Source organism: Fusarium fujikuroi, chromosome FFUJ_chr10 (genome assembly GCF_900079805.1).
Source record: "Fusarium fujikuroi IMI 58289 draft genome, chromosome FFUJ_chr10".
In the NCBI taxonomy this organism is placed as follows: Eukaryota; Fungi; Ascomycota; class Sordariomycetes; order Hypocreales; family Nectriaceae; genus Fusarium; species Fusarium fujikuroi.
In genome coordinates this window covers 1,395,745-1,409,112 of record NC_036631.1, presented here as the reverse complement: position 1 = coordinate 1,409,112, position 13,368 = coordinate 1,395,745, and the positions used below count along the sequence as shown (strand labels likewise).

At 52.3% G+C, this 13,368-nt stretch overlaps 3 protein-coding genes; 1 reads left to right on the top strand and 2 right to left on the bottom strand.

Moving 5' to 3' along the window:
• Positions 1–520: 520 nt before the first annotated feature.
• FFUJ_10736 (related to AM-toxin synthetase (AMT)) lies at positions 521–6,780 on the bottom strand (the record flags this gene model as incomplete). XM_023569554.1 has 2 exons in its annotated part: positions 521–6,310; positions 6,367–6,780. 2 exons carry the CDS (start codon positions 6,778–6,780, stop codon positions 521–523), a joined length of 6,204 nt encoding a protein of 2,067 aa, XP_023436753.1.
• Positions 6,781–7,902: 1,122 nt separating this feature from the next.
• Positions 7,903–8,775, bottom strand: FFUJ_10735 (related to enoyl-CoA hydratase; the record flags this gene model as incomplete). Its single annotated transcript, XM_023569553.1, has 1 exon — positions 7,903–8,775. One exon carries the CDS (start codon positions 8,773–8,775, stop codon positions 7,903–7,905), a length of 873 nt encoding a protein of 290 aa, XP_023436752.1.
• Positions 8,776–11,286: 2,511 nt separating this feature from the next.
• Positions 11,287–12,573, top strand: FFUJ_10734 (related to aerobactin siderophore biosynthesis protein iucB; the record flags this gene model as incomplete). The annotated part of the gene is made up of 1 exon (XM_023569551.1): positions 11,287–12,573. One exon carries the CDS (start codon positions 11,287–11,289, stop codon positions 12,571–12,573), a length of 1,287 nt encoding a protein of 428 aa, XP_023436751.1.
• Between the last annotated feature and the right edge of the window lie 795 nt (positions 12,574–13,368).

Below are 13,368 nucleotides of genomic sequence, written 5' to 3'. Positions count from 1 at the left end.
TGCCGCTAATTTCTGGGTCAGCCTCTGGCGACAGCGGAGTCGGTTCATAGTGGACGCCATCAGCTCAGAGCTCGCTTCATGAATGAGAAAGGTATGGCGATCAAGAGACTACCGAATGATAGGATACAATTCGATACAGCGAAAGACCACATCACGTCAGCGTAGGATATACGCATTAAAGACCAGGAGCTTAGGTAGCAAGTTTGACGAGAGCGTGGTGCAAATACTGGTAAGACCCGACCCTTGGACAGTTGGGAGCCCACTGAAGTGGGAAAGATTTAAGCCTTGTAACGGTGATGTTTAGCTGAGCTTAGGGCCATCTTAGGGGCCTCTCTAATGACCTGGTGGGGTTGACCTCGGATCAAAGCAACCTACCTAGGTTTCATGCCTTTTGAAGATTCGGGCGAGCCTGATGAGAAATTCCATGTGAAACGCTTTATTTGAAGTAAATGAAATAGATAGCCAATTATTCCGTGCCCTTTCTATCCGTAGAAAATAAATATGCGAAAACTTTCCAAAACTAGATCAAAACGTTAGGGTTTTTGACAAACCCCTCAATGACACGCGCCAGCTCCTCCACCCTTGCCTCCCAGAAATCCCGACGCTCCTCGTCAGCCTCAATACCAATCTGAGTTCTACCGTTCTCAACAAATGATACAATACGAGGAGGTGTAGCAGGTTCGGGGTGAGGGATGGAGTAATCCACGCGACACTTTGTTCCAGCGAAAGGAATCGAGTCGAAGAACTCCTTGTTGAGATGGTTGGTAAAGGAGCCGTAGAAGGGAGTCTCTGCAGGCCAGTCTGTACACTCCTTGAGCACTTCCTGGAAGCTGAGCGTAGCGTGTTGGCTGCCCTCGACGGATTGACTGCGCACGTAGTCCAGGAGCTGTGAAGCTGTCCAGCTTTGCTCAAACTTGACGCGGACGGGCTGGTACTGGTAGCAAGGGCCCATGATGGTGTCAATACCAGCGACATCGACGTCGCGACCGGAGACAATACCACCGAATGTGACATCAGAGACATTGAGGTGCTGCGACAGTACCTTGGCCCAGCCAGCAGTGAGAAGCATCGCGTGTGTTGTGTCTGGTGAGGCTCCAGAGATGTCAACATCCTTGGTCATGAATGCAGTCTTCTGCTGAGGCTCCGCAGCAGGAGCGATCTCGGTGTATGATGATCCTTCCAGAGTCTTGCGCCAGAAGTCTACGTTCTGGGATTTAGCGGTTGAGAGGTGTTGGATGTAGGTCTCGAAAGGCTCCGACGCGGGGATCTCCAGGCCCCGGTAGCGAAGCTCAAGCTGGCGCAGAAGTTCTGGCAGGGAGACACCGTCGTATTGCGCATGCGAAATACGGATCATGAAAGCATTCTCGGTCTCACTGCGAAGAACGAAAAGGCGAATGAAAGAAGTTCCGAAAGCGAGATCAGTGCTGTTGTTGGCGTCCGACTCTGCGATCTGCTTGGCGGCATCGTCAATTGAGCCCTCAACGCTCTGCTCCGTGACAGGCACTGTCACGTCACTGAGGACAACTTGGAGGCTTTGTCCCTCGTGTTGAACAAACACAGTTCGAAGAATAGCGTGCTGCGACACGAGGTACTGGAAGCTGTCGACGAGACGGGCCGTGTCAATTGACTGGTCCAGGTAGAGCATGTTGTATTGAAGCGAGCTTCGCGGGGCAGATACTGTCTGCTTTACATCGCCGCTCTGGGGTCCAGTGGCGGGGAGGACGTCCTGGATCTTCCAGGTCGGGTCGGCCAATTGAGACTGGATGGCCTGGGCGAGGAAGCCATCGACATCCTTGATACCCAATAGCGAGAAGGGGGTGTATCTCTTTGTGCTCTCGCTGGCCTCGGGTGAGATTTCGACCAACGACTTGGCCATGCCCCGAAGCTGCATGTTCTGGAAAATGCTTGCGACAGACAAACGGTAACCATCCTGTCGCAGAGCAGAGACCATACGCATGGCGACGATGGAATCACCACCAAGACGGAAGAAGTTATCATCGAGAGACAACTTCTCCTCCTCAATTCCAAGAAACTTGGACCATGAAGCGCGAAGCACGCGCTCCTTTGTGGTCAAGACTGTGGTGTCGGCGATTGTTTTCTTGAGAAATACGAAGGACTTGCGCAGTTCGACGATCAGTGATAGAGAAGTCTCCGAAGCAATGGTCTCAATGGAGTTGATGTCTACACTGCTGGTGAGGGGAATGCAGATTGAAGGAATGGCATAAGGTGGAAGAGTCTCGACCATTGCTTTGTTGAGGCCGATAATTGCTGCAGCGAGTTCAACGGAGACTTCTTCCGCCAAAGGAAGCGATGCATCTCTAGCATCGACGCCGACCTTGAGCAATTGAGCATCCCTCGCAGGTGTATCTTTGACGAATGCGACAACCACGGGAGTCTGGCTGCTTGATCCCTTGGGAACAACAAGTCGGCTCACAGCTTCAGCGGTAGCAGGAAGCAGGCGTTTGAGCTCAAGGTTCGTAGCATTGAGATCCACGACGCGACCGTCAACACTAGCCATGTCATCCCTTCGACCGACGAACACCAAGCTCAGATCATCAGTGTATTTAACGAGATCTCCAGTATGGAAAAGCTTGCTTTGTCGGCCGGGGTACCCTAGCGCACCCTCCTTCAACCACTCAGGAGCATCAACGACATCAGCATCGTCGCGCACAGAAGCAGTCTCAAGCAGGAGCTCTCCGGTGCTTCCAAGCGGCATAAGGAGCTTTTCGTTACCAGGCTGAACGATCCAAGGAACATATTGGACCGTGGGGTATTTGTCGCCGCTTGACAGGAATCGCGAGATGTCCTTGGGAGAGACAGGTGCCTGCTTGTTGGCTTCCCAGATCTCTCCTAACTCTTCTTCGCCGAGGCATGTGATGTCACTCAATGAGCGCGACACGTCGCCACGAAGCTGGTTGATAGCAACCTCGAATTGCGACAGTACGCGTTGAACTTGAACGGGGCTGAGAAGCTCCGAGTCAAAGCTTGCCAACAGGCGGAAGCCAGTTTTCTGGAGGGACACAGCCAACATAAGCGGGTACGAGTTGAAGTGCAGAGCCTCAAGAGCAGCATCTCCACCACGGAATGAGGGTAATTCGTCGGTTTCTGTCTCAGAAGGTTCGGGGTCCTGGGGCTGAACGACAAGGCCCATAGTGACTTCACAAGCAATTTGAGCATCTTCGCTCAGTCGGCGGATATGCTGGATACCAAGATGCTCATGCGCTGAGCGAGCGACACTCTGTTCCTGGACTGCGCGAAGGAACTCTTGCACTGTAGTTGTGCGGTCGAGACGAATGCGAACCGGGACAGTCGCGAGAATGGGACCCTCGATGAGCTCAGCACCAGGAAGAGGAATGGTGCGACCCATGAACGTCTCTCCGAAAACAACATCGTCGCTCATGGAGTATTGCGACGCTAACAGAGCCCACGCAGCTCGAATAACGGTAGCGATAGTGATGTCAGACTTGGCAGCCTTGTCAAGCTTGATGAAGCGCTCAGTCAGAGAGGTAGGATCGGGGATGTAAGAGCGCGATGGCAGGGTTGGGAATTGAGGTCCTGTGGCGCCAGCGAGTTGAGTCTTCCAGTAGTCCTTGGACGACTCGCGTGAGTCTTCGGCGAGGTAGCGAATGAAGTGCTTGAATTGAGCAGGGCGCGATACTTCTTCACCCTTGTACGCAGCGCGGGCATGCTCGACGATGAGATCTGTAGACCATCCATCGTAAATGGCGTGGTGGGCCGTCCAAACGAAGTATCTCTTGTCAAGGGCCTTGTCGGTGACGATGGCGAAGCGAGAAAGCGGTGCGCCAGGCGACATTGGCTCTTTCTTGTCTTCCTCAAGGAACTCCTCCAGCGAAGACTCAACCTCCCTCCATTGAAGCGATTCGTTGACGACAACTTGCATGAAGCCATGCTGCTTGAACTCAGCAATGCGGGTGCGAAGGATGGGGCTCTCCTTGTACACAACATCCCAAGCGGACTTGAGCTTGTCGACAGAACTCGAGGCGGGGATATCGGCGATTCGTTGCGCGACATAGTTCTCCTTCGATCGCGTGTAGAATGCCATGTGAATCTCCTGCATAGGCGCACAAGGGTAAATATCCTCGATCGCACTGACGTCGCATCCCGATTGCTCAGCAGCCTCAGCGCGCAGGGCATCGCGGTCCATGTTATCCTTCAGTAGAGAGAACTCAGGAATCTGCATATCAACGCCCTTGCTCTTATCGCCCTTCTGCATCGACTTTGCCATGTCGGCGAGAACAGGGTAATTGAAGATATCAGCGACGGAAAGCGTGTATCCCCAGTCTCGAATGACTGGCACGAGCTTCATCGCAAGAACGGAGTCTCCGCCAGATGTAAAGAAGTTGTGGGTAGTGCTGACTTGCGTCGCCTCGAGTCCAAGCAGGCGACACCACGAGTCGCGCAGGAAGAGCTCAGCCTCAGACTCTGGCTCACGGATCTCGGAGGACTCATTTGCAGCTGCTGAGGCCTGAAGGTTTGCGGAGATCTCAGCACCAAGGGCGCGGAGTGACTTTCGGTCAGTCTTCCCAGAGACAAGGTAGGGAATCTTGGAGAGGGTAATATACGTCGCAGGTACCATGTATACTGGAACTACCTTGGAGAGTCTTTCATTGAGCGTCTCGAGTGAGTCGCGCAGACGAGGTGGGAAGTCAATTTGCCGAGCATCACCATCGTCCTTGGCTTCACGATCAGCGATGAACGCTACCAGCATAGACTCCTTATTCTGGTTTCGCGGTGCGATGATCTCAGCGACGACTTCAGCGCCCGCGGGGAGAAGGTTCTTGATGTGGTGCTCAATCTCTCCTAGCTCTACACGCTGGCCACGAAGCTTGATCTGAGTGTCCTTGCGACCTACGAAGACGAAGCCTTTCTCGCCGTCTGGATCATATCGAACCAAGTCGCCTGTCTTGTACAGACGCCCGTGGCGCCCGGGAATTCCACCAGCGCCAGCGAGGAGAAAGTCGGGGTCATGGATGAAGGCCGCGTTTGTCTTCTCCGCATCACCAAGGTATCCTTGACCAACAATTGGGCCCTCGACGAGCAGCTCGCCGACAGCACCCACAGGAACAAGCTTGTTGTGATCGTCGGGATCAACGAGCCAGATGCAAGCACCTGTGCCTGGACCAATACTGACGTACGGCTTGCCCGCTGCGCTGGGATTGACAGTACATCCAATCGTGCACTCAGCAGGACCATATCCAACGACAATTCGAGTATGTTGGCCCCAGATCGCAATATCTCCAGCCGAACAAGACTCGCCGCCGATACCAAGACTGTTCAGCGATGGGATAATGTCAGGGTCTAAGATGCGCGCGACTGAGGGTGTGATGTTTACCATGTTCACCCTCAAACGGCGGATCGCACCGCTGAGATCATTCACTCGGTCTTGATCAGTGGGAATGCAAAGACATCCACCACGAATGAGCGTGCAAAGAATACTATCGACGCTGACATCGAAAGCATATGATGTAAAATCGAGCGATCGTGAGGTACTCGAATACCCAATTCCCGTGCTTCGCGCAAGAGCGCTAGCAGTATATGTTTCGTGCGAGAGCATAACTCCCTTTGGCGTACCTGTACTTCCGGAAGTAAAGATGATATAGAGGAGAGAATTGGGCGGTACGTCGGGGAGTTTTCGAAGAGGATCTTGGATCGTCTTGGCCAAAGAGTCGAGAGTCGCAGTGTCGACAATGACATGCTTCGCGTCGGGCGCGATTTCGGGGCCGTATTTCGCTTGGTCTCTCGAGGTGAGAATGTGTGTCGCGTTGACTTGTTGAGCCATAACTTGTCGTCGCTGCATGGGTTGACTGGGATCGTGGAGAGAGAAAGCTGCACCGGCTTTGATGATGCCCATGACCGCGACGGTCGTCCATCTCGACTTCTCAAAGCATAGCGGTACAATATCGCCGACTTTGACTCCGAGATCAATGAGATGTTGCGCAAGCAGTGTCGATAGTCTGTCAACATCTGCGTATGTGAAGTCGCCATCCCATGAGCAAATGGCTGGTGCATCAGGGCGCCACCTCACTTGCTCAGCAATCAAGGTGTGAATGCACATGGGCACTGGCGGCGGAAGGTCTTTGTTCCAGTTCCATATCACAGACTTATCTAGCTCGCCTAGTGGTAGGACAGAGCTAATTGTTGCGGTCGAATCAGTGAGCGTTGTGTTGAGAACTTCTACGAGGGCTTGGGCAAAGTGGTTGGCAAGGAACTCTGCGCCGAGAGGCTCGCGCCATGTCGGTCGGAGCCATAGAACGTCGTCTTCTACTGTCGCTTCAATCTGGACGTTTCCCTGTGTCGCGCAACCCGTTAGTTGGCGTGAATGAGAGGTGAGGCTCATGCGCTTACCCAGTTCACTGACAACTCGCCGTCTTCGGTCACGTTAGTGACGACTTCGCCTGTCGCAGCCTCATCATTGAAGAAGAACTTGTATTCTTTCGTCTCAAAAGGCTGTTCTGACTGCAATTCTTGTTGTAGGTAGTTTCGGAAGACCTTCAGCTCCGATGCGACAGAGTCGCCGCCATCCCATTCCAGCTTCGATGTGTTGAGAGTAAATGTGCGACACGTTGAAGAGCCAATTTCGCTCAATCCCCACGAGAACTCAACATGGTTCCCGTGGCTATGACGATATAGAAGAAGCGTCCATGCTAATAGTAGGATCTCAAGGTCATAGCTATCTTGGTCTTGTTGTTTGCGAAGAGCAGGTACTTCATACCGCACACCCTTCGCCCGCGGCTGCGCCGACGACTGAACATCTCCCATGATGGATAGGCTGTTTTGTGTGTATCTGTTTTGATGTTGTATTTGGTGGGCTGGAAGAAGATCCCACTGGAGACGATGGGAATACAGACAGATGCAGTTTGCAACGACGAGAAACTCTACATGAACGCCTCCACTATTTTATTGCAGAATTGCCAGCCCAAACTGCAGGAACCTCATTACGTATTGAACAGAGGCTTTCATCCGTCTTGAGCGTATCGTATACCAGCTGTGTGGGGGGTAGACGGGGACCTTTGAAGCTTCACTCACTCAGGGTCCCGAGCTTCCCATCATGGGCGACTTCGGAGGGTGTCCGTCTTGGGGAGTCGTCTGCTCATCGGTCGTCCATTGCTGATCTCGGCACGCTAATCCGTACGTGAATCGACGTGAAGAGGATGAGAGGCCCCACGCTTGATGGACCCCTTGGATACATCCTAGCTTCCCGTGTGAGAAGTTACGGAACTAGCGCGGGCAAAGAAGCAAGAAGAAAGAAGCGGGAGGATAGTAGCTTCGGTGAGAGGCTGCTCTGCCAAGGTGGTTGTGAATGAGGCTGCTTCTTCAAACAGGGGAAACACACGTTCGCATGAACTCATGCAGCAGAATGCGATGTGGTAGCCAGAGCTCTGGTAAAGGATTCATCCGCGTGGTATTGCATGTAGCAAATGGTTCGATGGACGTGAACAAGACTGGCTTGACTGAAGTGGTCGAGTTGCAGGCCTCTCCACCGCGCCATGTAACAGCGTTGCAACCCAAGAGAAAACAGGGTTTCTCTTCGTCCCGTTACTATACGGAGAGTAGTAATAATCGACATGTCGGCGGGGACGTAGTGGATGAAGTGATGACCCCCATGAAGCCGAGGCGACATTTTTTCTTTTCGTGTGGTGGGGTGATTGATAAGTTCATTATCTGATCAGATTGACAAGGATCAGAGAAATCTCCACACGAGCTTGCCATGGCGTCACACCACAAGCCACTGAACAATTTGGACCTGTTAGCCTGTCTGTCAGGTACTTCTCAATGTCTGAAACCGCCGTGGCTAGCTCTAAAGTGAATCAAGTATGTCGAGCTCTATACTAAGCAAGAAAAATACAGAGGGAAAATGCCTCATAAATGCACTGTCATGCATCATAGCTTGCTATCCACCCATCTCGGAGCCCTCTTCTCCACAAAGGCCTGCACGCCTTCGTGGAAATTGTGCCCATCAGCCATGATCTTGTCCCACGTCTGACGGTGCACCCGGACTGCATTCTCAGCACTCCCATGCTCCCAGCCCGCAAGGATACCCGCGCGAGACACAATAACACTGTCAGGGCTATTCTTGATAATGAGCGCAGCGTACTCCAGCGCCTTCTGCACCACTGGTCGCTCCAGCACATCGCTGTCCGCCGGGGCGTCTTCAGTAATGGCGTTGAGAAAGCCAAATTCGCGGGCCTCTGCAGCGCTGATGCTCCGCCCTGTGAGCGCCATTTCAGTGGCGCGCGGGCGGCCAATTGTCCTCGCTAGTCTTGGTAGAGAGCCTGCATTAGCAACGACACCAATCTTAGCCTCAGGAAGAGCAAATGTAGCGCTCTTCGCAGCGACAATGAGGTCCAGATTTGCGATGATCTCGAAGCCGCCTCCCATCGCCAGACCATTTACCGCAGCGATGATGGGCTTCTTTCCGCTCCTACGCGAAAGGCCGCCGAATCCCGTCATGGGCGGGTCCATGGGTCTCTTCTCGGGAATTCCGTCTCTTTTGCGCTGATTGATCTGGTTCCATTCCTTGAGGTCCATGCCAGCGCAGAATGCACGCCCAGCGCCTGTGACGATGGCGCATCGCAGTGAGGGCTCCTCGTCGTACCACTCCCAGAGAGCTTCGAGCTCATATTCTGCGTCGCTGGTCATTGCATTAAGGGCTTTGGGTCGGTTGAAGACAACGAGCATAACGTGTTGTGCTGGGAATGACACGAGGCCATAGCTTTGGGCTGGTGGTTGGCGGTTGAACGTGTGTTGCGCCATGGTGATCGATTTGCTAAGGGACTGTGGATGGTGTGTGCTTCGGTGAGTATCTGTTCAATTATGTGCTGCCCTCGGTGATAAAACCAGGTCGGCAGGGTTTATCTGATGAAGCCGAGGATGCTCAATGGCCAGCACCTCTTGATGATTCTGTTCCGATCAGATAAAAAGATGATGCAATGTGACCCAAGCCGGCGTTAAAGTTCCAGAAGGGTTCAGTTGAAAAGACCCCTGTCCCTCGATCTCCGGCACGCCCACGCCCCCTCCAGCGCATGGCATGGCACCCGGTCGCTTTGGCGTCGAGCTACGGAATGAACCGTTTGAGAATCTAATCAATCACATCTGATAATCCAGGGCGAAGATGCATCACATGCTGCATTCTAGGGATTTCTTTTTCAGGATCGTGCATGATGCTAGGGTAGCACCGAGATCGGACGGGATGCTTGAGCAGAATTTTCATGGGAGCTATGACAGTTCCGAAGAGCTTGGGATGATCACTGCCTACTTTGACGTGAAGGAAGCTGGGCCAACTGAAGAATTCCAGCAAAGCATTGAGTGTGTCTCCAAAGACTCATAACAAAATACTTGCAATGGCTGAACGACACCATGTAAACGTGAATCTCACTGCCTTGGCAACGGTTTGTGTTTTTCCTTTGTCTACTCACGCCAAATTGTGGCTCTCTTGGCTAACAAGCATGTCCCGGTGCTATCGGTAGTTGAGCAAGCAAGCCACTGTTTCCCCCCGAACCGAGACCGCGTCTTTCTCGCCTCGACAAGAATGACATCGACTTCACCCACGATTCAATGTCCCCGTGATTGGGCATGAACAATGAGCGATATATGCATCGAGGCCCTAGGTCAACTTTTGAAGCAGCGGCTGAAAATGCAAGTGAGAACGTGATGCGCTGCGAAAGATGAGGGAGGCTAGCCAAGCAAGCAATTTTGCGGTAGCAACAAGCCCTGCAAAGCAATATCACAGCTCTTCTTTAGGTGTGTTGGCTTCTGTTTGCAAAGTCATGTTTGCTTCGCTTGCACAACGGCCCAATTGATCGTGGGTACCGGTGGGTGACGTCCTGCATTTGTGCTGTGGTTGACGGGAGCGCTGAAAGAAGCCGCAGTTTGCGCGATCAAGTGATTTGAGCAAAAGCACTTCTTTCCGATCGCTTCCAAAGACTCAAAAGTCAAGTTACTTCTACATTTGTTGGCGTGGGGGAAATGGACGCGTTTGTCGAGCCTGCGCTTCCGTCGCGTATGCGACCGAGAGTCAAACAAATCCAGGTGCTACGTGACCATGACTTCGTAGACATCCAATTCCATTCAAGCCATAATTCTAACAGACAGCCTTGCGTCGCGGTGAATAACTCGCCTGGGTTCTAATTTCACCGTTTGGAATCTGCCTTTCGGCTCGTTTCGATGGCTGTATCGTAGCCTGTTCGGTGGCGCATGCGAGTAAACCACTAGAAGTTCGCGTATTCGATCAAATGGTTATGATATCAAACCAAACAACTTACCGCTTTGCTTCGCCCATCTGTATCAAGATAGCAATCCCCATGGCATTGTTCAACCATGCACTCAAGTTCATACCCAACGAGTCGTTGAATCGGTTTATTTGTAACGTTTTATGTTCGCCATTTGCATCGCCAGACTCCTACCCTAAGCCTCGTAGTGATGCTTTAGCTCCAAGCCATCTGTCGCCGGGCACTCGCGATTCGCAGGACATATCAATCTAATCTAATCTGATCCATTTGATGGCAAAAAGTGATTGATTAGGTAGAGCTCGGCAAGCCGCGTTTCGTAGTGGTTGAAGCGAAAGTCGGTGGCGTAAATGTCATCCCGGGACCACCAAGACTGAGCCAAGCTCTCATGCACTCTCCATTATTACGGCTGTCGTGACGGTCGGAGGTGATTCGAAGCTGATCAAAGGAATTGCATCTCATACTCGAGGAATAAGAAGAACTTAATGCAAATTCGATAATACTTTCGCATATCATTCTGTAGGGTAGAGCTTGCAAACACCTTGACCCTTCACTCCGTATGAGCTTCACCAACACCAGACGAAATTTCTCAGCGGGAGAGCGAGCAAAAAAACTCAGAGCCTAGCTAACCCCACAACAGCTTCCTTTCTAAATCTCCGCGCCTCAAATTAGCGCACATCCCATCCACTTGGCCCCAATTAGCGTCTACTTAGTGGCATGATCCCACTGCAAAGCTCGCAGGGACTGCGGATAATCGGCACAGACCGGGTACAACACGACAGGCACCTCATCCTCAACCAAGCTTCCAAGCTTTACAAGACGGACTCCCCTACCCTGCTCTGCTACCCTCGGCTTGTCCACTTCACGGTGCGCATCGGGATATTCGCCGTCTCGAGCAAAGATGGAATACATCTTATCTAATCTGATTGGGCCAAGACCTTCAACACCGAGATCGGGGTATAAATAAAATCTGGAGAGAAAAAAAGAACAAGTTCAGTCAGTCAGTCAGTCAGTAGTCACAAGCCATCAACCAACAATCATGTCTTCAGAACCATTCCAGCAAAAGTCGCCAATCAAGATCAGGCTACCTCTGCCTTATCTGTCCACCTACTACCTCGAGCGTACTGCTGAGGGTAAGCAGTCGTATCGTCTGCGCAAGGACGACTCCATCACAGAGGGCAAGCCTTTCCCCAAGGTTCTCCATGCAGATGACCTAGTTTTCTCCAAGATTCCTGCTGTGGAATCTGATAAGATCCCTGATTCTGATAACCGCGAGTACGCTCGTGCTAGAAGAAGTCCTGTCTGGTCGCTGAGCTGGGAGAAGCAGGCTCCTACTCTTTCGCAGACCTGGATGTTCCTCTACACTTTCTTCACATATCACTTCGATGTAGAGCAATTCCGTCTTCGCCTTGAGGGCGCTGGCGCTGAGGATCTGGCCAAGGAGCTGGTCCTCTCCATGGTCGCCATCAACATGCCTCCTCCTCCCAAGGGTGTTGAGCCCGCACCCAGCACTGGTCTTGAGGTTCTTGTTCTTCGCAGCGCGTTCTGGCAGGGATGCGCCTCTCCATTGGGCCAACAGCCCATCTGGCTTCCTACCTGGAACTCCGCCAACGTGGTGCCTCATCTGGAGTACGTGATGACGCCCACCTCCGAGTCCACTCTCCTGCGTCACCCGCGCCGAACACCCAAGCCTGCTGCCGGTAGTTACATCTACAGCCGGTACATCCCATCTCTTGACGAGCACTTCAACCTCGTCGCTCTCGACTACGAGAACCCCGAGCACTTGGGTCTCTTCAACACATGGCAAAACGACCCTCGTGTCGCTGCTGGATGGATGGAGACAGGCACTCTTGATGAGCATCGCACATATCTTAAGAACATCCACGATGACCCTCATCAGTTCGCTGTTCTGGGTTACTTCAACGACACACCTTTCGCCTACTTTGAGCTGTACTGGGCCAAGGAGGACAAGATGGGTCAACACTACGCCTGCCTTGACTTCGATCGCGGCCGACACTCACTCGTCGGTAACGACAAGTTCCGCGGACAGTATCGCGTTATGGCATGGTGGCCCAGTGTGATGCACTACGAGTTCCTCGATGACCACCGCACTGAGAACGTTGTCGGCGAGCCTCGTCTCTCCAGCGAGAACGTTCTCAAGTATGAGATGATCTTCGGTCTTCACCAAGACAAGTGGATGGACCTGCCTCACAAGCGATCCAACCTTGTCAAGATCTCTCGTGAGCGCTTCTTCCAGATCTGCCCCTTCAACCAGGGCAAGCCTCGTGTCGCTGGCACGACCTTTGGCTTTGAGCCCAAGCTGTAAGTGAATGGGAAAATGTCTTTAAAAGTTGTTGGAATGGAAATTTGATGGCCATTGGATAGTAAAATAATGCTAGCGACTTGTTTATCATCAGTCAAATTTTTATTATCGCTATTATTCGTTCTTACAACCTCTTGGCGATGGGCCCTGACATTTGAGCATGAGTGAAGGGTTCACAATTGACAATTCGCGCTCCAACGGGAATAACTCTGCCAAGATAATGGCCAAGAGGTGATCCGATCTTACCGATCAGGAATCCTTTGACACGTTGCCAAGGCGCAACGGCATTGCCGATCCTGTTGATCAGCTTCAACTACATGCAGAGGTTGCGATTGAAGATCAACCTTCTATAGCGAGGTATCTTGTAGTTTGCCGCTTCCATCAACCGTATACTCTGGATAGAGCAGTTCCATTCCACGGTGATTAAGTAACGGGCGGTACAGCTAGAATGAGCTTCGGAACTTTGGTCGGCTGTTGTTTACCTCCGGAAATGTCATGAATTACCCTCTCGTGACACGGAGCTAGCGTGGGGGACCCTTTTTACATTACGGCTCCCGTCTTTTTTACGCAAATGAGCTCCGAAAACTGGACGAAATTGCGCCGGTTGCAGCCGTCATTTAAGCTTGTTTAAGCGGCAGATAAACTGCGTCGAGGCTTGCAGCAATGAGATCGCGTGCAAACTTTCTTTCTCACCAAAGCACAAGCAGTTGGCCGAGCAAGAAAAGCCCATTCCTAGCTTCAGGGGTCCGTCTGGTCTCACGACCTTCAGTGGAGTGACTCTTCTCCCACAACCCGCGG